Source organism: Dermochelys coriacea, chromosome 6 (genome assembly GCF_009764565.3).
Source record: "Dermochelys coriacea isolate rDerCor1 chromosome 6, rDerCor1.pri.v4, whole genome shotgun sequence".
Taxonomy (NCBI): Eukaryota; Metazoa; Chordata; order Testudines; family Dermochelyidae; genus Dermochelys; species Dermochelys coriacea.
The window spans coordinates 10,348,282-10,375,297 of record NC_050073.1 but is presented as its reverse complement, the minus strand read 5'-3'; the positions used below and the strand labels follow the sequence as shown (position 1 = coordinate 10,375,297).

At 52.4% G+C, this 27,016-nt stretch overlaps 2 protein-coding genes and 1 pseudogene across 6 annotated transcripts; 1 reads left to right on the top strand and 2 right to left on the bottom strand.

Moving 5' to 3' along the window:
• Positions 1-405: 405 nt before the first annotated feature.
• On the bottom strand, positions 406-8,328 carry TMEM109 (transmembrane protein 109). 5 transcript variants are annotated; one of them, XM_043516895.1, is made up of 4 exons: positions 7,575-8,328; positions 6,888-7,156; positions 3,669-3,771; positions 406-2,617 (listed from the first exon to the last, which is right to left on the bottom strand). In XM_043516895.1, exons 1-4 carry the CDS (start codon positions 7,600-7,602, stop codon positions 2,229-2,231), a joined length of 789 nt encoding a protein of 262 aa, XP_043372830.1. In that variant the 5' UTR covers positions 7,603-8,328; the 3' UTR covers positions 406-2,228. The 5 variants fall into 5 exon arrangements, with proteins under 5 accessions (XP_043372830.1, XP_043372831.1, XP_043372829.1 ...); XM_043516896.1 differs by having other exon boundaries at positions 8,170-8,313; XM_043516894.1 differs by having other exon boundaries at positions 7,581-8,163.
• A 13-nt stretch (positions 8,329-8,341) lies between these two features.
• On the top strand, positions 8,342-16,795 carry PRPF19 (pre-mRNA processing factor 19). Its single transcript, XM_038405347.2, has 16 exons — positions 8,342-8,708; positions 9,987-10,136; positions 11,084-11,160; positions 11,402-11,543; positions 11,794-11,867; positions 11,962-12,024; positions 12,237-12,278; positions 12,521-12,595; positions 13,089-13,164; positions 13,458-13,567; positions 13,769-13,924; positions 14,047-14,116; positions 14,610-14,695; positions 15,453-15,623; positions 16,037-16,142; positions 16,331-16,795. The coding sequence occupies exons 1-16, from the start codon at positions 8,690-8,692 to the stop codon at positions 16,426-16,428; spliced, it is 1,515 nt and encodes a 504-aa protein (XP_038261275.1). The 5' UTR covers positions 8,342-8,689; the 3' UTR covers positions 16,429-16,795.
• A 1,154-nt stretch (positions 16,796-17,949) lies between these two features.
• Positions 17,950-22,199, bottom strand: LOC119856935 (annotated as a pseudogene).
• Positions 22,200-27,016: the final 4,817 nt, after the last annotated feature.

Sequence of the window (27,016 nt, the reverse complement as noted above, 5' to 3'; positions counted from 1 at the left end):
ACCAGGGCTTGTTGCCTAAAACCCGACTGTAATACAAGAAGTGCTGGGAATCCCTATCCTGACAGCTGGGCACAGAGAGGAGAGGCAAGGGCTTAGCCAGCGCGTTGGCAAAGACTCCCTCCCACAAGGCTTGTAGCAGCTGTCCTTGTGCAGCAGCACCTCCCGCACCATCCATCTCCCAGCAGCCAGGGCACAGCTCTACTTCCCCCCAGCGCTCCTGCCCCACTCCTTGCTGGCAGAGGCTGCGACCAGAGTCGCACATTGTTCACCCCCACAGCCAGTACTCCTGTGCTCTAGTCCTCCAGCGGGGAAAGACTGGGACTGGAGTGCAGTCATTCCCTGCAGCGCCACCTGCTGGGAGTGGCGGAAGAAAGAAACCCAAACTTGCCCATGGGCTGGACAGAGTGTGGTTAAATAGATTTTATTTCGAACCTGGTAACAAAATGGCCTGTTCGTTTAAAATAGACAGAACTTTCAAAACACAGATTGGCAACTATCAGCCAACAACACATGCCCAGTCCAAGCCCCGGCCGCACTGGCCTCCTCTCCAGCCCCTAGCTGGTGGGGCAGGGGAAACAACAGCTGAGCTCATCGTGGTCATGACAGGATGGGGCTACGAATCCCTGCAGCTCAGAGATGCTCGCCCTACTTCTCATGGAGCTAGCACAGTAAAAACAGCAGCGTAGCTGGGGTAGCAGGAGCTGCAGAGAGTGGTGGAAGGGGCTACTTGGGCCAAGTCTGCACCCACGGGGTTCAGGAGGGTTTGTACTTGGCCAAGCTGTCTATACTACTGTTTTCAGCACGCTAGCGGAATGAAAGCTAGCACAAGTATCTACACGAGCTGGGAATCACACCCCTTGCTCCAAGTGTAGACGTTCCCTAGGGCACATAGGAGGATGAACAGGAATTGCTACGTACCCCTCCTTTCTGATCAATCGTGGCCTGCTCCACCACGATCCTGGGGCAGATTAACACGAAGGCCACCTGCCATGCTTGAGGTGGCACCAAAAGACAACTCCCACACCAGCTGTGACAAACGTAGGAGGAACTTCCATGTGCCCACTTCCATGTGCTGTGTGTCTTTGGCTTGGATGGTGTTGGAGGGTTCTTAAAAAGGACCTGTAAACATCTTCCCATATCCACATATCCCAGTTTCCCCTCCCGCCCCACAACAAACACCATCCACTTAGCATAAGAAGGCACCATTGGCTTGGATGAAGGCACTTGGGGGAAACCCTTCCCCTGTACACACCCTCCCTGATCAGAGATCCCCCAGGGGTACACTGCCCCCTCCTGCAATAGGATACAATGCCCCTGCTCCCAGTTTATCTACCCAGTTTCTGATTTCTAAAAGCACTGAGCAACCGCCAGCTCCAGCTGAAGTCAATGGGAGTGGCAAGAGCTCAGAACCTCTGTGCATCAAACCCTTAGGACCCAGCCTTCTTAGTGAGACTCGTCTGGGGCTAGGTGAGGGGGTGGAGAAATGAGGATGGGGTGGTGGTGGGGAAAGGATCAGGCAGAGGTAGAGGGTGGAGGGAAAGGCCAGGAACCCCAGCGGCAGCTGTAGGGCAGCATGGGAAGGGGACAAGAGGGAGACAGCAGGGACATAAGAAGGGGCGGAATTCAGCATCTTAGCACCCAAGACCAAACATTACTTGGTCCCAGACTTCACCAACATCAAAGCAGCCCTTTTAAGCCCCAGCATGATGAGCCCCATGGCAGCAAATCTATGGGAGATGGCAGGGGTAGGGGCAGGCAACTGAGGGAGCACCTCCCATCCCCAGCCCATGGGACCAGGGCAGGCTGGGGAAAATCACACCACCTCCCACTGGTTCATTCCTCCACTCCAGAGAGCTCTCTTTTGGTTTTACTTGCATTCTGTCCCCCACACCCGCCCCAGAGACAAGTGCCCTAGGGAATACAGGTGTGGGTAAATTTGTGCATGGGGGTGGGGCCTGCGAGTCCCTGAGGTGGGTAGTGTCTGTCAGTTTGAACAATGGGGAGGCACCTCAGGAGGACCATGGGGCAGGTGGGGCCTGTGAGTGTGCAGAGGAGAGGGGCCTGAGAAGAGCCACTGAGTGGGTGGGGCCTGTGAATGTGCATAGAAGGGAGGGGCTGTGAGTACCCGAGGGTGGAGATGCCCCCATGAGCACGTGCAGAGGACCAGGGTAGCTGTGAATTGTGGAGTGAGAGTCCGTAGTGTGCTGGGAGGGGCCACCTCCTGCCCCTCACTCGTCCTGCTCCAGGTTCCTAGGGGATACCCGCCTCTGCTGGCGCCGCAGCTCCTCCACCTGCCACTCCAGGTTGCGCACCTTGGCCTCCAGTTGACTCCCGGAGTGGCGCGCCCCACTAAGCCTCCCCAGCAGGGCATACAGGATGAGCAGGCACAGCAGCAGCAAGGCCTGCACCGAGGGGTTGGGCACCGCCGAGACGATCAGCAGGAAGCAGCCCAGGAAGAACACCACCTTCAGCCCCCACATGACACATCCCAGGATGGATAGCAACAGGCCCAACAGCTGCGAGAGCAGCCAATAGCCCACCACAGCGGCCAGGCCCCACAGCAGAAGGGTCTGTACCTGGGCAGGGCCCAGCTTAAGGGGCTGGACCACATGATCACCTGGAAAGGGAAGGAGAAGGAAAGTGGTTAGACACATGTGCTGACCCTCTGTGGGGCTGGGATAACCCCCATGTACAGGCAGGAGGATCCCCACCCTAATGGGGCTGGGACAGGCTGGGGGTGGGTGGGTTAACCCCTGTGCTGGAAGGAGGATCCCCACCCCTGTAGGGCTGGTACAGGCTGCTCCTGGAGAGAAGGGCATGATGGGGAAGGAGGTGATGGTTGCAGGAGTAACCCCTCCTGTCCTGGAAGGAGAAACCATGTTGTCTCCTGATCTCCTCACACAGGCTCGGGCATCCTGAGGTGGGGTACTAGGGGCTGCATGTGTGAAGTAACCCCCCTGCACTGGAAGGAGAGATTCCCTTGAGAGACACAAACCTTCACCATCAGACTGGGAGGCCCCTCTTTCCTCAGGGGAAGGACCATTTTTAACCCATCAAGTGCTGGAAGGGAAGAAGCACCATACAGTGATACGGACACCAAGTGCAGATTGGACAAACCCCTCTTTGCTGTGGAGGGTGGACTGGGTCCCTTGTGCTCCATTTAGAGACAATGATGAAATGGATCCTCCCTGCCAGGTAGGTGAATGAGAAACACACGGTCTCCTCCATCACATGCAGGTGAGGAATATGCCCCGATGGCTCAGAAAGGCAGTGTCAAACAGGGGAACAGACACTGAACCGGGACTCAGGAGAACTGGGTTTTATTCCCAGCTCTATCACTGGCCTACTGGGCCAGCTTCCTCACACTCTTTGTGCCTCAGTTTCCTCTCCCACCCTTTGTCTATTTGATCTGTTTAGACTGTAAACTCTTTGGGGCAGGGGCTGTCTCTCACAGTGCGTCTGTGCAGCGCTTGGCATAATGGGACCCTGAACTCAGCAGAGGCAGGGACTGTCTCTCGCTATCTGTGCAGCACATGGCACAATGTGGACCTGATCTCAGCTGGGGCAGGGACGGTCTCTCCCTGTGTGTCTGTGCAGCACCTGGCACAATGAGGACCTGATCTCAGCTGGGATCTCTAGGTGACACTGATAAATAACGAACAACTTACCATTCACTCCGAAGGCGCTTAGGATGTGCCCTGCGATTCCGGACAGGGTGATCAGACCTGCCGAGATGCCAGAGGACACAATCCAGAACCCGGCAGAGACATTCTGCAGGGAAGAGAGCGTGAGAATGCTTTTATCAGTCGGCTCGGAGATACCCAAGAGGGTGAGAGGAGCCAGGGAGGAAAATAAGGGGAGAATGTGGGAGCACCCTACTCCTTCATGTCTGCTAAAGGCACTGGGTCAGAGCCTCAGCCCTGACTTGGCCAAGTTTCAATTTTCTGGCTGTGCAGGTAAATTCACATGGGAGTCCCAACAGGAGCTGGTGCCTGGCTGGGTGAGTACAGCCTTCCCTGCCAGTAAGGGGAGCAGCACCTGACATGGGAGATTTGTCCAAGCTGCCTCCTACAGGGAGCCCTGTGCCCCTGCTGTGCCCCCCTCTGCTCCAGGGTGAAAGGGAGATCTTGCCATTGCTTGCCCTGTGGAGAAGCCAGGGCAAGCAGAAAAGCCCCAGCAGATCCCTCTCCCAAGCTGCAAAGGAAGGAGGGATGGCTGGGCTGTGCTTAAAGTGCTGATTTAGGACACTCATTCTTGGCTCCATGTTAGCCCCCCGTGTGACCTGCAAGTCACTGCATCTCTGCAGAGCTCTGCTGCCCAGCTGTAAGATGGGGAGAACAAAGGCTATTCCTCCACACTGGCTTTGGGCCTGTCTGGAGACATGGCTGCCTTTCAGATCTACCACTCCCTTGCCTTCAAGATAATAGAAACGTAGGGCTGGAAGAGCCTGGGGAATTCCCCTTGCATAGGGAGAGTCTCTGGAGAGCCTAAGGCAAGCTCTAACTACATTGGGAGCTGTTGGTGGACAGTGCTACGGTCTTCCTTGGGGAAGGGGTGGCATGGCCTGAGTGTCATTGTGCTCTGGCTATTCCTGACTGCAAGGGTAGCCTCTTGGGGTCTTGGGCAGCCTCTGAAGCTGTTCTAACTATACCAGGGGCTGAGACAGTCTCATCATAGGAAAACCACAAAGGTGGCGTGGAGTCCGTTTTCCCACCACCCCTGAGGCCTGGTGCCAAGCTCAGCTGGGCTGCAATCAGGGTGGAGTGATTTAAATCAAGGGGATTTACATCAGTGATTTAAATCACCAAGTGGAAAGCCTCAATTTTAAATCAATTTTAATTAATGGTTCCATTTGTACTTCAGTTATTTTCTAAAGAAAAGTGTTCTCATTGGTTGATCTAATCTTAGAACATGCTGATCTACAGCTAAATAGAGCCTTGACACTAGATTTGGTATATCTTTTTGCTCCCTAGTGATAAGACACATGGTAGCGGCTTCTAGAGTCAGAGGCCAGATCCCAATGCCCATGACTAGATCAGTCTCTTGCGTCCAGTAGCCCAGCCCCCATGTCCCCTCTTAATACAGGACATGACCTGTTGTGCCATATGTAGAAAGCATGACCTCAAAAGTGAGATGTTTTACCCCTTATTCTTTATCTAGTAAAGCAGCCTTTAACTCACAGTTTTTGATAGAGGCTCAGGGATTTTTTTATTTAAATGTTCTAAGAGATTACAATAAATGTAGGCCTTAACATATTTTGATTAAATTCAGGATTTCATTTTAAACAGGTTTATTTTTTTTAAAAGAAACTGATTTAAATAATTTTAAAAAATCCAATTTAAAAACAAAAAACAAAAATACCCACAAATTTTTATCCATCCTGGCTGCAATCCAGCCCAGAGCAAACAGACTCCACTCAGCTCTTGCATCCAAGAGAATGCATCCAAGAGGCACAAGTATTTAGGGAACGTATCCCAAACCTTCAGCTAGTCAGGTGCCAACACTGCTATTTTCAAAGGCGGCTGGCTGGTTTCCCCGGTGACAGAGACACAGCCAGTTTCCCCTACACATAAGTCAGCCTGGGTGCTGGAATCTCACTCACTTAGTAAGCCTTAATGCTCTGAAGTGCTGCTGAACCAGCCAGCTGGCTCCACCACCCCGGATGAAAAACACAGGGGCTCCTTCTCTCTAACACACTTTTACAGCCCCCTTTACCATAGTATCTGCGCGCCTCACAATCTTTAATGTATTTATCCTCACAGCACAAACAGGAAAGGGCTGTTGTCCCCCTTTTACAGATGGGGAGCTGAGACACAGAGGGGCTAAAGGACTTGACCAGGAAAGCTGGGGCAGAGGAGGAAATTCAATCCAAGTCCCCCAATCTCAGGCTACTACCATAACCATGGGACCATCCTTCTGATATAACCATTTCTGTGCACTTAACGATCCTTAATAAACCAAGGGCTATCACCCCCTACCTTGGGAGGCAACTGTCACTTGACAGATCAGGTAAGAGGTTGCAGGGGGTTGCCACCAGAGGAGCTAGGAATAGAACCTATTGAGAGTCCCAAGACTTTGGCACACCCTGCCTTCTGTCAGAGTAGATGGCTAAGTTGATCTAAACTTCCCTGCTCTGAAATCCCTGGGGGGACATACCAAGCTTCTGGAAATGAGTAAGCTGGGTTTTGGCCAATAGAGGCTGCACTGGAAATGTATTGTACCAGACTTCCTAGCCTATCGCAATGTGCTTCAGATGCTTCACCAAATTTGGTTCACTGGTTGGATCATTAGCTTTCCCAGCTCAGGCCGGGTACTGACGGGGGAGTGTGATGTGAGCACTGATCCATACCCCTCTGTACCAGTTATTTTGCCTAATGTAGATAATAAAATAATACTACCACCACCTAACTCATATCTATCACTTGTCATCACTAGATCTCAAAATACCTTACAGTAGCTTTTGCTTCATTTTATAGATGGGGAATCTGAGGCATACCCAAGGTCACCTTGCCCAGCTGGGAATGGAACCCTGATCTGCTGAGTCCCAGTGGCTGCTCAATCCACTAGACTATGCTGCCTCCCTCCATAGGCCTCTTTTGACAGCTCTGGCAATGCTTATAAAGTTATTTCAATGGAAATGACAGAGGAGGTGAACCTTGATCCTAGAGAGCAGTCAAGCACACTGCACAAATACATGAAGCCCCAACCCCTTTTCCTGACTCAGCTAGGATTCCTCTGTATTTTCCACTGAATGCATCCGATGAAGTGAGTGTAGCTCATGAAAGCTTATGCCCAAATAAATTTGTTAGTCTCTAAGGTGCTACAAGTACTCCTTTTCTTTTTGCGAATACAGACTAACAGGACTGTTACTCTGAAACCCACCTTACCTCTGTCACTAGCTGAAGTGTGTCCCGGCCAATCCACTCCTCCAGGGTCTCCCTCATGCCCTGAGCCAGCTGGGACAAGAAGTCAGCCTGGAAAGCCCCCTCTCTCCAAGCTTCCCTGCAATAGTGCTGAGTGCGCACCACGGCTACATGAAGGAAAGCGACTGACATCAGGATAACCACGGCTGGTTGGAGCAGAGCTTGGCGGCAGCACCAGACCTTAGGATCCCACCCAGTCATCTCTCCAGCTCTACTCTCAGCCCCAGGAATCTCTGCCGAGAGAAACGAGAGAGATGGCTAAAGGCACAGATCGTAATGAAGTTATAGGATCCATGTAATTTTTCTGGCCCCAGGCCTGAACCGCAATGTCAGGAATGCCGAGTAGGCAAATAACATCCTAGCAACCCCAGGGCAATTGCAATCTCTCCTTTTAGTTGAGAATCAGCCTCTTACCAGTTCTCACTTATAGGCTTTGTGACCTCTCCCCAGCTCCCCCCCCCCCCACTCATTTCCCTGTGAGCTGCATAGCCCCATGGAAAAGGAAAAGGTGACTCATGTTTCAGCCTGTGAGCTATGATGATGCAGACTGACAGGGCACCAAGCCAGTCAGAGGGAGTCATTTGACACCCAAGTCCCACCCTCTGGACCCCAAGCATTCACAGCACATGGGAATGAGGTCAAAGGTCAAACCTTCACCCATCTGAGGCAGCGATTGCATCACACAGCCCCTGCTGAGCAAGTTCACAGTAGCTCAGTACTTGGATGGGAGAGACTGAAAGAACAGCTCGGTGTTGCAGGCGGGCTGACTCAAAAGGAGGCGCTCTCTCTGCACGGGGACCAGCAATGACTCAGCAGCCAGAGGGGCCATCTTTGGGAAGAATCATCTAAGCCAGGTCCAGGATCACTCCTGACCCGACGCCAAGTTCCCACGTAGCAGCATATTGCAAAGCCGCAGCGTGTCACACAACAAGAGGAAAACAGCAAGGGCAGCGCAGGCACCGCTCGCTGGCTCCAATTACTGCGTGCAGGTGGCCCAAGCTCCCCTGTGTCATTGTGAGCTCCCCCCTCCTGTCCTCTATGAAGTCAGCTGCCTGCCCGGAACAGGTGCCGCGGCGCTCCCCAGGGCTGGCTGCCTTCCCGGCGATGGCGGAGCCAGCACAGCGCGTGACACAGGGGCGAGTCGCCCCGGCGGGAGCAACGAGCGTCGTGGGTGCTCCAGGCTTCGCACGTCACCGCCAGGCCCGTGACTCCCAGGGAACGCCCCTGGCCCAGCAGCGCGTCTCACCCGCTGAAGGCGGGGCGGCCTGGGCCCATCTGGCTCCTGGCAGGGCGGGCCTGAGCGGAGGCTGCCTGGCTGGGGCTGCTGCTGCTGGGAGCGAAAGTCAAATCCGGCAGCTGGCCCGGGCCCGCTGGGAATTGGAGTCGTCGGGGCTGGGAGGCGGGCAGGGATGTGTCCGCCCAGTGCATTCTGGGAATGGCAGTCTCCAGGAAGAGGTGCATGCCGGGAGCGGCAGTTCCAGCCAGGCAGTTCTCCCCCTCCGGAAACTCCCGAGCAGTAGCCGGAAGGTCCCGATCTATGCGGCGAGCCGGCCCGGGGCATGCCGGGAAGAGTAAAGTTCCGTTTCCGGTGAGGGCGGGACTCCGGGTCTCCCGCGCGCGCTGGGGCCCCGCGTGAGCGAGTGGACGCGGAACGGGGCCGCCCTCAGTTGGGACCCGGAGAGGAGACACCCTGCCCCCGGAAGCAGAACCGGAAGCGGAGCCCGTGACCCGGAAGCAGAACCGGGACCCATAGGGGAGACGCCGCCATGTCCCTCATCTGCTCGAGTGAGTGACGGGCTGGGGGCTGGGGGGGGGGCGCCGGCTTCCCGAGCCGGCCCCGGTTACTGGCCGAGCCGCGCGCCTCGTGGAGCTGACACCCCCTCGCCCCAGCCGCGGGCCCTGGTGTCTCCCCAGCTCGAGGAGACTCTAAAAACTGCCCCCCCCCCCGCACTGTGCCGCCCGCTCTGGGGGTCCTCGAACTCGGCTCCTCTGCAAAGCCAGGGACCGCATCCCCTCCCCCCCGTAGGGCCCCGAGTCTGCACCTGCACCCCTCCCTCTGCATGGCCGCTTCTGCCTGGCGCGCAGTCACTCCCCCGCCGGCGCCCCGTGGTTCTTGAGATAGAAGCAGTGTCTGGGTTGGGAAGGCTCAAGGACAGACAAACAGATTCCCGCCCTCCTACCTCAAGCTGTTAGGGCAAGGGAGTTTCATAGCCAACACAGCGATGGGGCCGGCGTCACCCGCCTTTGCCTGCTCTAGGGCTCAGGTACTAATTTTGCAGCTTGGGTAAATTGAAGGTGGCCTTCCAGAGTGGACTCGAACTCACAACCTTCAGTATTGTGGTAGAGCACTGTAACCCCTTGCCCACTGTGCTGCTAAATAAATAAAGTTGGGGAGAATTAGTGGAGCTAAAATATCAGTAAAAACATTTTAGATGTTTGGGTGGAAATCTGCATGTGCAGTTTTCAGTGATGCCAAGATCCTACCAGTTCATGTGGAAATGAGCTTGGAGAACTTTCCATGGTAGCTCCTTCCCCTTATGCACGTGCACCATAACAATTAAACCTCTGAGTATTTCTCACATTTTATACCTGTACAAATGTTGCATGTTGCATTGGTCTGTACACCTCTGACAGCTTGTGATGTATAAAAGCAAGCCAAGGTTTTGCAGCCTACGCTATGGATTACATGTAACGGCACAGAAGAATAGCTATGGTGTTTGTAGTTATGTTAGATTCGTCATTAACTGCCTGATCTGCCCCAAGGAAGACTGAGCTGCTGGTTGAAAGGGAAATGTGTAGCACAAAGGAACTAACAGCATTATTAGAATGCAGACCTTAGGGAGAAGGACTGAGCACAGAAGTGTAAGTTGCTAAAAATAAATTAGGCCATGGTGTCAATAGCGTACGTAGAAAACATGGTAACAATGCTGCACATGTAGAGGCTGTAGGAAAGATTGATCTGTGTCTTGAGGCTTCTCTGTTCTCTGGTAAGCATGGGGTACGGGTGGGGATTTAGGCTCTGTTTGTCCACTTCTCACCCCTGCAGTCTCTGTCTCTTTGCAGTCTCAAATGAGGTGCCAGAGCACCCCTGCGTGTCTCCGGTCTCAAACCACGTCTATGAGCGAAGGCTGATTGAAAAATACATCGCGGAAAATGGGACTGACCCAGTGAACAACCAGCCGCTGTCTGAAGAGCAACTGATTGACATCAAAGGTATCAAGCAGAGGAGAGCAGAGCTAGAGGTGTGACCTGGTAGATTCTCACCAGCTCCAGGCAGTTGGGCAGACCATCGCTACCCTGATGGCCTGAGCTCCCACAGCTCACCAAGCAATTGCCAGGTGGGCCTGACCATCGCAGAAAGATTTGGGGAAGGAAGGACACCAAAAGAATGTAGCAACCCTTATAAAGGGGTGAATCAGTATTCATTTTATCATCACCGACACTCAGAATCTTTAGGATTTCCCCATAGTCCTCTTACTTGCCAGGCAAGTCCAAAGTTTCCTGGGGAGGCAGGCCCATTCTCACCGAACTCTGTACCTTTCCCCCAAGGAATTTGACTCTCCCCTGGCTCCTTTCTGGCTATGTTTTTTCTCTTGACATGCCTTCAGCCTTTTTGAATGCTGCCTCTTCCTCTCCCTTGTTGGAATGAGCTGGGTTTGGCTTGTATAAGCCAGAGTCCTCCCACTCCCAGCAGCCTCTGAGAGGACTGGTTAAATGGAGTCAGCTGCTTGGGGATTTCTTTTCCTCTCCCTCCCATTGACAGTTCACAGTATTACAAGAATTGCATCGCTGGGTTTGGGGGGGGTCTCTGCTGTACTTGATACTGGACACCATCCTAGGCAGGCTACTGGGCTAGCTGGGCTACTAACTGGGGTCTGGTGTGGTAGTAGTTGAGACACCAGTTTAGCTGCTGTGACCCAGTATGATGACTGCAGAGATACGTTAACAGCCTCATTTTGCAATGGGATTCTTCCATCAACAGCTGATGTAGGCATAAAGTAGACAATGAAGTGAGGGTGCAAATGGATCTGGATAAAGGGATGGATGAGTGGGTGTGTTTGAGGGTGGGCGGTGGGGATGGAGAAGTAGGGATGCAGGAGACAGGGAAAGGAATTAATCCTCGCTGCTGAGGCTAACACTCCCATGCATCTCATTCACAGTTGCCCATCCGATCCGACCCAAGCCACCCTCGGCCACCAGCATCCCGGCCATTCTGAAAGCCCTTCAGGATGAGTGGGTAAGAGCTGTCATGGGGACAGTGTTGGGGGCCATTGAAGTGGGCAGATGATGGGATGGGTGCTGGGGCAGCAGAAAAAACAGGGTTCTGCTCCAATTGGGTGGGGGGACCCACCCTCTTTTGTTGCTGAGGTTGGGTGGAGCCATCCACTCTACTTACCGGGTGGGCGGAGCTTGCTGAGCTGGGGTGGGCAGAGCATTGAACCCTGGCTGGCTCCCTCACATTGCGGGTCCTTCCATAGGACGCTGTCATGCTGCACAGCTTCACACTCCGCCAGCAGCTGCAGACCACCCGCCAGGAGCTGTCGCATGCACTGTACCAGCACGACGCTGCCTGCCGCGTCATCGCCCGTCTCACCAAAGAGGTTACCGCTGCCAGAGAAGGTAAATCAGTGGGGGCAGGGGGTCTGACTGAAGACAAGGCTGCAGCACCATGGGGACAGTCAGTCCAGGGAGAGAATCTGACTCTAATGCCCTGGGAGCAGGTAGAGGGAGGAACAGCTTGCGCTTCTGGAGCAGGCAGGGGTCAGTACTGATGGGAAAAGGGAGCTGTAACAAAACCTCTGTGGCACTCCCGTGAGCCTGTAGTTGGCTCCCATTTTAACCTATTGAGCCGCTGTTTGTGTCTCCGCAGCGCTAGCGACTCTGAAACCCCAGGCTGGCCTCATAGTCCCTCAGGCCATGCCATCTTCCCAGCCCAACATCACGGTGAGTCCTACCCGCACAGCTCTCTCTGTGTGTCTCCTGACTGTGTTCTCTCTCTTCCTGCTGGACTCACGGGCCTCTTATTTCCCTGATCCAGGGTGCTGGCGAGCCAATGGATCTCGGAGAGCTGGCAGGCATGACCCCTGAGATCATCCAGAAGGTAAGGAGTCATCCGTCTCAGATTCACCCTTTGCTCTGCTGTAGGAGTGACTCTCATTCCTGCTTCCCATGAGGTCACTCCTTTTCCATCTCCCTGACCCATCTGTTGTGCCCTGGTGCCTGCATGGTGCAGGCAGTCAGATAGCTGCCCTCCTGTGCCAGCCTTCCGGCTATTAGGGTCACGATTCCTGAGTTCACTTTCCTGTTTTCCAGCTTCAAGACAAAGCCACAGTGCTGACCACGGAGCGTAAGAAGGTGAGAGCCTGCTCCCTGAATCCCCTTTCTTCTCTGCGATGGGGTCAGGATCTGGGGGGGCCTAAGTTGGGAGGGGACTCTCCATTGGAGCAGGGGTAAAGAAGCAGGGAGGTGAGCTCGGCAGTTTTGGAGGTCTCTATGGAGGGAATCTGTCTGCTCCCTGGGTGGGGGAAAAAGGCAGGGGGCTGGGTGCTCTCCCAGAAGCATAGTCATTTCTCTTTGGGTGCTCTTCTCTTCTGCAGAGAGGCAAGACGGTTCCAGAGGAGTTGGTGAAGCCGGAGGAGCTCAGCAAGTATCGACAGGTGGCCTCACATGTGGTGAGTTCTCTGATGCAGAGGGTTGAAAGTTAACTTGGGGTCTCAAACCTTGCTGTTGACAGCGAATGCCTTCCCTGGATAGCACAGTCCCTTTTGCATCTACACTGGGCTGTGCTGCCCTTCAGAACCTGGGCACACTTTGTCCCCACCCTGACATGGCAGCAGAGGGTGCTGTGCTGTTTGGGGATGGTTGCTGCTTCTCCCTCTTCGTCCACTGAGGCTCTGGAGTCTCCTCTCAGCAGGTGGGCCATTAGCCTTGGTGCATCTCTTGGCACCTGGACCCTGAGCTGTCTCCTGCTTGCTTCTCCCATCATTGTTGGCCATTAGTGCTGCTGCAGGGGGGATATAGCAGAGTGCGGAGCAGATCTGGGTGGGAACAAAGAGCCCTGGTTATGGAGTCTGTTTCCAGAGCTCTTTGTTAGGGTCCCTCCCTGTCTCGAGGGGCTCTTCCTGCTTGGCAGTGGTTCTGTCTGATTCCCTTCTCTTTGTACAGGGCTTGCACAGCGCCAGCATCCCAGGGATCCTCGCTCTGGACCTTTGTCCTTCTGACACCAACAAGATCCTCACCGGTAAGGCAACCGCCTCGGCGGCAGCTTCTCCCACTGGACTTCCGGGGATTGTGGCCTCTGGGACCCACTGCTGATGTTTGCCAGATGGCGGGAATATGGGTTAAAAGTCTCCCTGTTTCCTGGGGACACCCCTCTTCGGCTGCGGGCTGGTGGGGATGAGGTAGAGGGCAGTAAGGATCTCTCTACTCACAGCTGCCAGGAATTGTGGGTCTCGTTCAGTTCCAAGTTGGTGGATGTTGAGGGGAGACAGATCTGCACAGCTCTGGGCACCACCCCCTCTGTTTGTGTTCCAGGCGGGGCGGATAAAAATGTCATTGTCTTTGACAAGATCTCGGAGCAGATCCTGGCGACTCTCAAAGGGCACGCCAAGAAGGTCACCAGTGTAGTGTTCCATCCGTCCCAGGTAAGGGCCAGGGCCAACTCTCCATCTCCCCTATGGCCATGCCATGCCAGGGGAGGGATTGTGGGGCCACCTCTTGGGGGTCTCCAGGCCCATATCGCAGTCTGGTCCCCTTCTACAATGTGCCTTGATTATTAACCCTTTCTCGCCCCTCCCAATGCTGGTGCTCTATCCCCCAGGCATGTTCTCTCCCCACACATCTAGGAGCTGGTGTTCTCTGCTTCTCCCGATGCCACTATCCGGATCTGGTCAGTCCCAAGCGCCACTTGCGTGCAGGTTGTCCGGGCCCATGAGAGTGCCGTGACGGGGCTGAGTTTGCATGCCACGGGCGACTATCTCCTGAGCTCCTCTGATGACCAGGTGAGACTCAGGTCGCCCCGACCTCTCCTTTCCCCCATGTCGATCAGTGAGCTGGTGTGGGCAGGAGGCAGTGGAGGGCTGGCAACTGTGGGATGCACTCATGCCTTGTTCCTCTCTTTCAGTACTGGGCTTTCTCTGATATCCAGACAGGCCGTGTGCTCACCAAGGTCACGGATGAGACCTCTGGCTGTGGTAAGGATTGGGTATTGAGGATCCCTGGCTCGCAGGGTCATTGTGCTCCATTTCATTTTAGCTGGATGATTTTCTAGAGCATAAGATGAGGAGCTTGTTAAGAACATGTTTCAGAAATAGACCGTAGAACATGGTCACTATTAACCTTGGATTACATGTTCTCACTCCTTGCATGTTAATCTAGTGTACAGTTTAAGTGGAGTCCAACATCAAAATCAGATAAAGTTGCTTTCTGTAACATTTTTAGCAGGACCTTTTAAAGAAACTATTTTATATGTTAAAAGAATATTTTCTTCTAGATAATTTTTCTGTACTCTTGCTGAGGAAGAGGCTGCAGGAAGGGCTGTATTATGTGTCACGAGAGTCCTTCAGAACCCTGTCATGGGGAAGGCTGGGAGAGGGCCTTGCTTTCTGCTGTATCCTTTTGTTATCCAAGTGAGATGTCCTCTTCGGCAGTGTCCCTGAATCTTTCTGTCTCTCTCTGTCTCTGCAGCTCTCACCTGTGCTCAGTTTCACCCTGATGGGCTCATTTTTGGGACGGGGACTATGGACTCTCAAATCAAGATCTGGGACTTGAAGGTAGGGCTGGCTGACTGGGTGTGCCCGATGGGTGCAGAGCCTGGTGCCGGAGGATGCTGGCATGCTGGCACCTCCAACCTCATGGCTAGGAGTGCATTCAGACTAAGGCCTGGTCTCTCTATACTTTCTAGAGCATGGGGCCATCAGGCCAGCTAGGGCCTCCTCCCTGGCATACTAGGATCTGTGCTTTCATTTAAAGAAAGATGTCTCTAGCTCTTACCTTGTTGTCACAACCATTCTCCACGTGACTGGTGTGAGTGAGGCAGCAGTGGCTTCCTGAGTTTGCAGTCAGTTTGAACCAGTGGGGGCGGAGTGCTCCATTCAGCTCAGTAATGTTAGCTCTGTAATGTAACGATGCTGTACGTTAACATTGACTGTGTTCAGTGCTGTTTGAAGCATGCAGGAAAAGAGAAGGATGGTCTTAATATGGAGAGCTGGCCATGAGCTTGGGTGGTGGGTGGAGCTTAGCGATCACATATGTCTTCCACTCTGACCCCTGTTGGATAGATGCACAGATATCCTAGCTGGGTGTTTTCCCCAGGGAAGAGTCGCTCTGTAGCTGTAGTCTGGTTGTGGGGGATGAGAATCTATCACAGCACAAAGGGGTGCGGAGAAGGCTCCTGTCCCCTGGACCAAGCTCTCTTTGTGGGAAGAGAAGATCCAGCCTACCTGCTGCCCCCATCTTTTCCCAGCTGGCCCAGGCTCGACTCAGCGCCTGCCTTTCAGCGACAGGTGACTAACTGTCTGTCTGTCTCAGGAACGCACCAATGTGGCAAACTTCCCAGGGCACTCGGGTCCCATCACCAGCATCGCATTCTCAGAGAATGGCTATTACCTGGCCACAGCTGCTGATGATTCCTCCGTCAAACTCTGGGATCTGCGCAAGCTCAAGAACTTCAAGACGCTGCAGCTGGACAATAACTTTGAGGTGCATGCGACCCTCCTGCTCTGTTGAGTCCCGTCCCTGCTCTCCCAAATATAATGAGCCAGCTGAGGGGTGTGACCTGGGGGCTTTTCCTCTACATCCTTGTGCATCCTAGTTTGACTGGGCTTCTCCCTGCATCAGGGAGCCAGTGCCTAGTATGGGGTGTGTGCATGCATATATGTTGGGGGTTCTCCCTCTCCCCAGGGTGGGTATATGGGGAGAGGTGTCCCTCTGGGAGCCAGGTGTATGGTAGGAGTAGGTGAGTGTGCCGGGGAGGGGGTTGCCCAGTGTGTGTGTGTGTGTGTGTGTGTGTGTGTGTGGGGAGGGAGTACGTGGCAGCCTGGAACAGGTGCCCCCCTCCCCCCCAGTCTGGCTCAGAGTTGTGCCTGGGGCTCAGATCTCTCTTTTCTCTGTAGGTGAAGTCCCTCATATTTGACCAGAGTGGTACCTACTTGGCCCTGGGTGGCACAGACGTCCAGATCTACATCTGCAAGCAGTGGACGGAAATCCTCCACTTCACAGGTGAGGTGCTCAGCTGGGAGAGTGATGTGCCTGTGCTAGGCTCATCAAGTGGATGAGCGAGCTGCTCCTCTCCCTGTGTTCCTGAGATCCCATTCCCATGGAGTGCGCTGCGTGAGGTGGCCCTGGGATGGAGGGCAAGGTCTAGTAGGATGAGTTCCAAATTAACCATGTGGTGTCTCTCCCCACAGAGCACAGTGGCCTGACTACGGGTGTGGCCTTTGGCCACCATGCTAAATTCATCGCTTCCACAGGCATGGACAGGAGCCTGAAGTTCTACAGTCTGTAGCCTCTTTTACTAGGATCTGGGGGGATGGGCTGTGTCCTTCACTGTAGTGTTGGGGTTATTGAGGGGGAGGTAACATGGGTGGGTGGGGTTATTGCTTTACTTTGATGTATCAAGGGCAGGCCAACCTAGCGCGTCCCCTTCCCTGTGCTCAAAGGCTTTGTTTTTCCAGTTTTATGTTTGTCTTTCCAGCTTAATTCTGTTCCGTGACTGTAACAAACAAAATAGAACCAAACCCATCCACTAACAGACAGCTGTGAATGAGAGGCTGGGTGGCATAGGAAAGGGAGGATGGGGAAATGTGCTTTTTTTATATATATAAGCAGCTATCTACTTTCATTAAAAAAAAAATAAAGAATGTTGAACCCTCTCAGGGTGTAGGAGTTGTATGTACCTTCTCCCAGATGAGCTGTGGGGTAGAACATGGAGGGAAAAGAGCCCCTAGGCTTGGGGCAAGGGGATCTAAGGGTAAGAGATACTATCCACATCATCTGAATCCTTTCTAAGTGCTCCCAATGCTGTTTGTGTAGTGATGACAGGAAGAGAGGTGAGGGCCTGCATAGGGTTAGGATGCCCTAGCCCTATTTCCTTGCAGTTCTCAGGTGATGAGTAAAGTCCTGGTACCTGGATGAGTTGTAAAATTGTCTACCTCCTTTGCGTTTGTGGGATAGCACTGGACTTGCTGTAGTTTCTTGAACAAACAGGCTCTTGCTATTTTGCATGTGCCCCTCAGCTAGTGATCTCCAAACACTTTAAGAATGAGTCCTCTGCAAAGTTGGTATGGAATGTATCTCAATCCCATGTTACAGCAAGGGCAATGAACGTGGCAGAGGTCACATAGCAGGGCTGGGAATACCCGGCTGCAGGCCTGAAGCCCTAGCCCTTGGTCTAACCACCAGATCAGGCCTCCCAAAGCAATTCACAGATCTACAGAATTTAGTTTTGTTGCAGTTTGAACCACTAAAGATGAAATGGGTCATTTTAGTGGGGTTTGAAAAGGATTTGTCAAAGGGTGGCCCTGCTTGGAGCCCAGGACTAGTATGCCTGCCTCACTTTCCCCTGAAATAGTCCTTAAAGACTTTCCAAATGTGCATAACCCTTGCAGGGTTAATTTATTACAAGAAACCACCACAGGAGACCAGAATTCCCCAGCACAGTCCAAAGTGTATCTGCAACACACCAAGTATAGTGCTGGTCTCTCCATGACAGCTCTTGTGTCTCATCACACCTCATGCCCAGCCTTGAGCCCTATCTGGCTCTGAATGAGCCAGCTTATCCTGTTGCTGCCTTCAGCCTTCTCCAGTGCAGGAAGGGTAGCAGGCCCAGCCCCTCCATTGGCTTCCTGACACTTCCTTCTCCCTCTCCAAGGAGGGTCTGGAGTAAGCATTTCCTGATTGGTTGCTTACAATGCATATAACCAGGTGCACTGTATTTTGAAGGTTATACCGAAATGGTTGACTTGTGGTCTGCTGAGGAGAAGTTAGGCTGTGCTTATGTTAAATCATCAGCTGGTATCTAGAATGTGCCTGCTTCTGGTATTTAGGTCCTTAGAGAGTGATCTGGTGCTGGTAAAACTGCCTCACATCCTGCCTGCTCTACAGATAATAGATCAGACTTGCTTGTAGCAGCCCCTGGTGGACAAGTGGTCCTGCAGGCCTCCAGCTGAGAGGGGTAACAGGTAGATGCACTACAGAAAATGTACACCTGAAACCCATGAGGTAGATCTGGCCAGGGCTGCCTAATGCACTGAGCCAGGTGCTGTGAGGTCCTACTTTCTAGGGGAAGCACTGGTGCAGAACCAGGGATGGGTCTGTTCTCTGCAGGATGCAAACCTCCACGTAGACAGGGTCCCTGAGCACCTTCACCACAGGGTAATCTCTCTCTGGAAGATAAGATCTGTAGCTCATGTCTGTGGGGGAGAGGGCAGAGCTGAGATGCCTGTGGCCCTTCAGGGGGGATGGGTTCTCTGTGCTGGAGTCAAAGGGGCTGCCTACCTGTGGCGATGTGCAGCTCAAGCCAAAGGGGTCCTGCCTGGGTGACTGGAGCAGGTGTGGAGGGCAAGACTACCTCGACCTGGACTGGCAGGAAGTCACTGGTGTTGTAGATGCAGCGAGCATGGAGGCTGCACAGGAGAGAGCAGAGGGAGGAGGGCATGCTCAATAAATTCAGATTGAGCTAATACTGCTTCTGGCAGTGACCTTATTAGCACTTCAGACAAGCAGGGGCAGGCCCTATCAGTACTTGGATGGGAGACATCCAAGGATGCCAGTACATCAACTCGGATGTTCTTTACGACTCAGGGGCTCAGCAGGAGTGTCTGAGCATGGCCACATGGGGGCCTTCTCAGACAGGCTAGAAGCACCTGCTCACTTGTAGTCAAATCTCATTCCTGGCATATCAAGTGTCATGAACAGAGGGTACTTCTGGTCTGCCTCCCTAGATGAGCCCATTACAGCAGTTGTTTCTATATGCTGTTAGCTAGGTGGTGCACTGCATCTCAGAAAAGGGTTAGCTCACTTCAGAAGATGGCTTCGACTGCAAGATGCTTGGGAAACCTTCTGGACAGGAGAGGCTGTTGAAGTGGGGAATTGTGGGATCACAGTATCTCACTAGTCAGTGAGGCAGCCTATTCCCTTCCCCTAGGGATATGGGAAGGTTAGAGTTACTTCTCTAACACCATCCCTTCAAGCATGGAGCAGGCCAACTTACACTAAGATGCTGTCCTGGGTGATGGAGCCATCTGGCCCAGTCTGAATGTCAATGCCTGAGATCAGCTAGTTCTCATAGATCAGTTTGTCCTCAGTCACCTGGCAGAGTTGAGACATAAGGTGGGTTAGTCCCCCAAAACCCTGAGCAAAGCACTCACCCTGGCTTCCACAGGGAGTGTCCTCACCTGGACTGTGGTGCCACACTGCATGAGGGGGAAGTGGAAGATCACAAAAGCCTCTGTCATCCTGATGGGAATCTCACCCTGTCTGGGCATAGGCTAGCTGGACACTATTTAGGATGATGGGGTGATCAGACATGTCCCTGGAGACCACCAGAATGAAGTGACCATCCACGAGCCACTGAACAGTGACTAACACAAGGGAGCAGGTTAAGTACAGAGGCCTTAGAGAAATAGATTTGGAACACTATGGGGCAGGAGTCCTGGATCCCACCCTGGTTTATATAGTGATTGTTAAGCATCAGTATTTCATATTCCTTGTAGGGTAGCAGCTTATATCTGTCAAGAATCAGCAGAGCTCTTGAAGCAGGTTCCAGGCCCTACTAACTCACAATGCAACCCTATGGAGCTAGAAAATGGGGTTCCTCTGCTAGTTAGGTAGCAACAGAATGTGTGTTGTTTAGGATCTCTATATACACACTGGCTGTTTCTCAGCCTCAACTCTGTGGATGCCAGGCTGTGCTCCCTGGCTGCTCTCTTCTGCCACACACCTTTGGTGGTATTAGTCTTGCTTTACTCAAGACAGATCTGAAGAGCAGATGAGAGAGACCATGCTCTGGGAAGTAACTCATTCTGCATGTGACTGGCCCTCACTGCAACCCTGAGTAAGAGGTACATGATAGTAGTTTCCACTTGAGACAGCAGTCCTAGAGCAGCAGCTAAATCCCAGCCTAGTTCACCACATTAATAGGTGGTGACCAATCAAATCTGAGATTATATTACCAGGCTTCACAGGACAGAGAAGGGCTCCATGTGTCAACACAAGGCCAGGTCTCTTACCTGTGTTGCCATAGTAGCAGGGGGTAGAGAGGTCAGTCTCATAACAGCAGCCAGCCTGGAAGCAAGCAGCTTGACCTGGGGCGTCTGCACAAGGAATCTTCCTAGCCACTACATGGCACTGCTCCTGTGTGAGATGGGCCCCTAGAACAGCAGGGTGTGGATTAAGGAGAGCTGGAGATCCTCTGAAGGGATTGCAGTTAGTCCTACCCAAAATCCTTTAGATCCATCAAATTTAGCCATTTGTGCGCTCCATTATTCCAGCTGCCAAATCACCGGATACTCCTCCCACCCCTTCAAATAGCCCTCTACTCCAGATAATCATTGCAGTATCCTTACACCACAGGTTACCTCAAACCACCATGTACTCAGAGCCCCATGCCAGGCCTCACAAGTATGAGATGTGGCCGGTCATCTTCTTGGCAAAAAGCAGGCACAAGTGACAGAATTTCTCATGTGAACTCATGTTCCTTTTCTACTGGCTAGCGTGGTCGTGGGAGAGAAGAGCCACATGACAAACCCCTGAGACATGACCACTATCAATTTTAACAATATATCAGCTGTGAGAAGGAACATTTCCAGTGAAGGCCACCACACAAAATGACATACCTATGTTGATTGGTGGAAGATAGATCTGGGCACCGGGCGCACCAGGCCCGGCTGCGGCATGTAGCACATGGTCTCCTCTGGGGAGGAGTCACATTCAGTGGGCTTGGGGCAGCTCATGTTCACATCATAGGTGGCAGCAATGGCCCTGATGCTCAGCAGTTCCTCCACTCGGACCTGCAGCTGGTTACGCCCATCCTGCAATAAAGAGACACCAATCAGAATTGTGGCATAACAGACTTTCTGTAGGCGCTAAGCACAGCAGCCCCCAGCTGCACAGGCTGCTGTGACAACAGGTATGGACCCATCTACAGCTTCTGTAGTTGCTCAGGTACACTGGGGTGAGGCGCGCCAACCGCCCTCACCTTCTTATGGACATGGCAGCCATTGTAGCCAGCCGAGAAGATCATCACTCCTTGCTCACCAGATGTGACCAATGGAGACAAATGGAGCAGTTGGTAACTTCAAAGGGTGTCCCAAACTCATCTGTGGAGAGAGTCATACAGGTCATGGGTAAGGAAGAGTTAAAGCCCTTGATGAAGCTTAGCCAGGTAGCCATGTTTGGAACAGTGACCGTGGTTTGTCACATCCTTCAGTTTAGTGGAGTTTAGCATGGTGGTAAGCAGCTCCAAAGGTACAGGATGGCCCTCATTTACCAAGTCTGACCTACAGCCAGGAGTGCTGAGAGTGGCCTAGCCAGGCCAGGCCATCCCACACTAGGTCATGACAACAGTGAGGTGAGGCCCACAGAGGCCACAGGATTCAGGTGTCTGGAGCTCAGAGGGCTGAGTTACACCAGAGCTTGGGATACCCAGCCACATTTTGCTATGTCCTTTTACAGTCTCCCCCCCCCCCCCCAGCATGATTCCCGATTTACCCTTTGCTATTTTTTGGGTCACGGTCAGCAGGCTGTTGTGAGGAAAACTTAGCTACCTGGATTCAACTGTTAGGGCTAACTCCAGTCTTTTCTCCAGGGGACAGAAACCACAGACTCTCACTTCAGGAGACCAGGGTTCTCAACATTTGAGGGTAACAGCCAGGCCACCAAGAAGCACTAGAGTAGGACCTTCTTTTTCCCCTTCCTAAAGTTCTCATTACATACTGTAGAAGTAAGAGGTTTCCACAGGAGACCCATAAAACCCTCCTGCATGTCTAAGAGGACAGACAACCAGGAGGCTTTTCAGCTTTCTTAAGAAGCAGCCAGGCAGCTACTTACCCACAACTTTGAAGCGGACGGTGCGGCCCTGGCTGGGAAAGACCAGCAGCTGCATCCCATAGTCTCCACAATCATACTCATGTTGCAAGACAGAGAAGCTGACCCTGTGGAAGTCCCCCTGCCCAAGGGCTATCCTTAGGGACCAGAGCAGCACTAAGCCCACAAAATACCTACAGCTCAGCCCCATGGCTGAAAGTGCTAAGAAAGAAGCCTTGCTCAACAGCCACTTCACATCAATAGGGAATCTGTGGGACTGGGGCTTTCTAGGGTGAGTGGTGTGGAAGGGGCGGGGTGTGAATCAGATGAGTAGAGAGGCAGCACCTGGGGAGCTGCCTGCTGCTGGGGAGGGACCGGGTGAAAAGTGCAAAGCTCAGGGTGAAAAGTCCCATGGTAACTGATGTTTTATTTCAAGCTGCATCTCCTGGAAAGCTGGAGCTTCAAGAAAAGCACAACGTATTGCATCACGCACAATAACCTGATGAGAGTTGGTAACTCTGTCTCTGCTTCTTCCCCACTTCCCTGTTGTGTTGTGAACACTGGGGCGGAGGGGCATCGGTGGAGGAATATAAAACTTATTCAAAGATGCTTTACCTTTGCAACAGGCAAGGTATTTAGAGAAACTGCTCCTGTGACTGGGGAATGGAGAATGGGGCCCTGAGCCTGATGCTAGCAGCTGCCAAACACGCCTCCCCCACAGCTCTGCTAGTGTAACATTACATGTCATACCTTTGGACGGATCAGGCCTGCTCAGTGCTGAGTAGGGGATCTGTGGGCAAAACCCAGGAGGTTCAGGAAACAGTGGTGTTTCACTAGGAGTCACTGCGTTCTTTCTGAGTCCATGTTGAAACAGGGCTCTGGCATGGTGCCAGGGGCTGATGGAGGTGCCACTGTTCTGCTGAGGTGTGCAACTGAGGCCCATGATTGTTAATGATTTTATAGCTCTTTAAGATTAAGGGGGTTAGCCCTGGTGGCCTGTGCAGAGTCCAAGTTCGGAGTGAAACTAGTCAAAAAGCAGGGAGGCCTCATACCAGGCCTTGAAGAAACCTAACCTGGCCAAGTATGGAGCTCCACAGAACGAGGCAGGCCTCAGCCTGAGCTATTTGAAACCTGAGGATGGGACGCAAGGACACCTCAATAGGCTTGGGCCTCTTGAGCTTCTCTTGGCTGGTGACTTTCCTAGGCTCCCTCTGTCTTTTTCTCATGGCACTGCTAACCCTCAGTACGTCCACAGTACAAAATTATTTCAAAATTATTCTATTCAACTTTTCGGAAGCTATTTTATACGTTCGGTCTTCTGTGTCCCCACTAAAGCGCGTGAATTTGCGTCCACATTACCATGCTAGCATCGAATGTCGGAGCGGTGCACGGTGAGTAGCTCGCCCACAGTTCCCGCAGTCCCTGCCACCCATTGGAATTCTGGGTTAAGCTCCCAGCGCATGATGGGGCAAAAACATTCTGGCGGGTGTTTTTGGGTGTGTGTTGTCAGAAAGCTATGGCAGACAATCGTTTCGTGCCTTTTTGGCGTGCAGACGCCATACTGCTTTCAGCAGATGGTGCACCGCTGCTCTCCTGCTACGATGAATCCACCTCTCCAACTCAACTGTGCTCGGCCATCGTGAACCGAGCAGCACAGCTTCTGCTGCCGCTCTGCTCTCCTACGTTTCGCGCCCTTTTTCCAGCATTACCCGTGCAAGCGCTATAACCATGGAGCCCGATCAGATCTCTGCTGCAGTTTTGACCATTGTAAATACCTCGCGCATTATCCAGCAGTATGTGCAATACCTGCAAAACCGGGCGAGGAAGTGATGACAGCGCGATTACTATACTGATGAGGACATGAACACAGACGGCACGGCATGTGGCGATTGGGAGATCATGGTGCTGTTGAGCCAGGTTCATGCTGTGGAATGCCGATTCTGGGCCTGGGAAACAAGCACAGACTGGTGGGACCGCATAGTGTTGCAGGTATGGGATGATTCCCAGTGGCTACGAAACTTTCGTATGCCTAGGGCCACTTTCATGGAACTTTGTGACTTTCTGTCCCCTGCCCTGAAGCGCAAAGACACCAAAGTGAGAGCAGCCCTCACAGTTGAGAATCATAGAATATCAGAGTTGGAAGGGACCTCAGGAGGTCATCTAGTCCAACCCCCTGCTCAAAGCAGGACCAATCCCCAACTAAATCATCCCAGCCAGGGCTTTGTCAAGCCTGACCTTAAAAACTTCTAAGGAAGGAGATTCCACCACCTCCCTTGGTAACGCATTCCAGTGTTTCACCACACTCCTCGTGAAAAAGTTTTTCCTAGTATCCAACCTAAACCTCCCCCACTGCAACTTGAGACCATTACTCCTTGTTCTGTCATCTGCTACCACTGAGAACAGTCTACATCCGTCCTCTTTGGAACTCCCTTTCAGGTAGTTGAAAGCAGCTATCAAATCCCCCCTCATTTTTCTCTTCCACAGACTAAACAATCCCAGTTCCCTCAGCTTCTCCACATAAGTCATGTGTTCCAGTCCCCTAATCATTTTTGTTGCCCTGTGCTGAACTCTTTCCAATTTTTCCACATCCTTCTTGTAGTGTGGGGCCCAAAACTGGACACAGTAATCCAGATGAGGCTCACCAACGTCGAATAGAGGGGAACGATCACGTCCCTCGATCTGCTGGCAATGCCCCTACTTATACATCTCAAAATGCCATTGGCCTTCTTGGCAACAAGGGCACACTGTTGACTCATATCCAGCTTCTTGTCCACTGTAACCCCTAGGTCCTTTTCTGCAGAACTGCTGCCGAGCCATTCGGTCCCTAGTCTGTAGTGGTGCATGGGATTCTTCCATCCTAAGTGCAGGACTCTGTACTTGTCCTTGTTGAACCTCATCAGATTTCTTTTGGCCCAATCCTCTAAATTGTCCAGGGTCCTCTGTATCCTATCCCTACCCTCCAGCGTATCAACCTCTCCTCCCAGTTTAGTCATCTGAAAACTTGCTGAGGGTGCAATCCACACCATCCTCCAGATCATTTATGAAGATATTGAACAAAACCGGCCCAAGGACCGACCCTTGGGGCACTCCACTTGATACCAGCTGCCAACTAGACATGGAGCCATTGATCACTACCCGTGGAGCGTGACAATCTAGCCAACTTTCTATCCACCTTATAGTCCATTCATCCAGCCCATACTTCTTTAACTTGCTGGCAAGAATACTGTGGGAGACCGGGTCAAAAGCTTTGCTAACATCAAGGAACAACACATCCACTGCTTTCCCCTCATCCACAGAGTCACTTATCTCATCGTAGAAGGCAATTAGATTAGTCAGGCATGACTTGCCCTTGGTGAATCCATGCTGACTGTTCCTGATCACTTTCCTCGAAGCGAGTGGCCATTGCCCTGTGGAAGCTTGCAACGCCCCACAACTACCGGTCAGTCAGGAATCAGTTTGGAGTGGGGAAATCTACTGTGGGGGTTGCTGTGCTGCAAGTAGCCAACGCAATCATTGACCAGCTGCTATCAAGAGTAGTGACTTTGGGAAACGTGCAGACCATTGTGGATGGCTTTAATGAGCTGGGGTTCCCTAAGCGTGGCGGGTGACAGACGGAACACAAATCCCCATCTTGGTCCCGGAACACCGGGGCGCCCAGTCCATAAACTGCAAGGGGTACTGTTCCATGGTTCTGCAAGCACTGGTGGATCACAAGGGATGTTTCACCGACATCAACGTGGGATGGCCGAGAAAGGTGCATTACGCTTGCACCTAAGGAACTCTGGTCTGTTTGAACAGCTGCAGGAAGGAACTTACTTCCCAGACCAGAAAATTACTCTTGGGGATGTTGAAATGCCTATAATTATCCTCAGGGACGCAGCCTACCCCCTAATGCCATGGCTCATGAAGCCGTACACAGGCACCCTGGACAGTAGTAAGGAGCAGTTCAACTCTAGGCTGAGCAAGTACAGAATGGTGGTAGAATGTGCATTTGGACGTTTGAAAGTGCGCTGGCGCAGTTTACTGACTTGGTTAGATCTCAGCACAACCAATATTCCAATTGTAATTGCTGCTTGTTGTGTGCTCCACAATATCTGTGAGAGTAAGGGGGAAGACATTTATGGTGAGGTGGGAGGTTGAAGCAACTTGCCTGGTGGCCAGTTTCACACAGCCAGACAACAGGGCGATTAGAAGAGCGCAGCAGGGCACGCTGCACATTAGAGAAGCTTTGAAAGCCAGTTTCATGAGCGGCCAGGGTACGGTGTGAGAGTTGCGGTTGTTTCTCTTAAAGTTACCCACCCCCGTGTGTATGTATATATATATGAAAGGAAATAAAGTCACCGTTGTTTAAAAAATGTTCTTTATTATTTGTTGCACAAAACATTGAGAGAAATCAGAAGCTAGAGGGGGGTATTGGGTTAGGTGGGTGGAGGAGGAGGAGGGAAGGATAAGTCCAGAAACCAAATCAAAATTTAGGATATGCTAGCTTTCTGCTGCTTGTGCAATCCCCTGGGGTTGACTGTGTTGGTCCCCGTAGCCTCCCCTCCCATGTTCTTGGGCATCTGGACGAGGAGGCAATAGAACTTGAAGAGGAGGGAGGATGGTTATTCAAGGGCGTCAGCGGCGCAGTCTGTGGTCTTGCTTCCTTTCCCGCATTAGATCCACCATACAGCAGAGCAGGTCAGTTTACTCCCATGACTGTGAAGCAGGCCTTTTCTGTCAGTGGAAAATCATCCCTCACCTTCAGTGTCTGGAAGAAACCCCACGCAATGCCATTTTATATATGTTCAGAACTGGCCTTTCAGTAGGCTACTGAGGCCTCCCTTCTTCTTCACCCTACCTTTAGAATTAGGGATAGCCAGGGTTTTCCGTTTAAAGATTTTAATAGGCAGCAATAGCAAAAAGACAGAAGTTACCCCCTTGTGTCTGAAACTTGTTCTTCTGCTGCCACCCTATTCTTTTGGCTCCAGGGTAGTTCGGTTAGCTAAGCTCCCCTCTCCATCACTACAGTCCTGGAAAGCACATAACCCGCCCCCCTCCCCCACTGTCCATCAACCAGTACTGATGCC

Excerpts from the sequence above, each read along its gene's own strand:
- TMEM109 (XM_043516895.1), bottom strand. The coding sequence starts at position 7,602 with ATGCAATCGCTGCCTCAGATGGGTGAAG. Across the intron at positions 3,772-6,887 it reads CACTTCAGCTAGTGACAGAG|AATGTCTCTGCCGGGTTCTG; the intron begins GTAAGGTGGGTT and ends TCTTCCCTGCAG. Across the intron at positions 2,618-3,668 it reads AAGCGCCTTCGGAGTGAATG|GTGATCATGTGGTCCAGCCC; the intron begins GTAAGTTGTTCG and ends TTCCCTTTCCAG.
- PRPF19 (XM_038405347.2), top strand. Across the intron at positions 12,279-12,520 it reads TGACCACGGAGCGTAAGAAG|AGAGGCAAGACGGTTCCAGA; the intron begins GTGAGAGCCTGC and ends TCTCTTCTGCAG. Across the intron at positions 13,165-13,457 it reads CACCAACAAGATCCTCACCG|GCGGGGCGGATAAAAATGTC; the intron begins GTAAGGCAACCG and ends TTTGTGTTCCAG.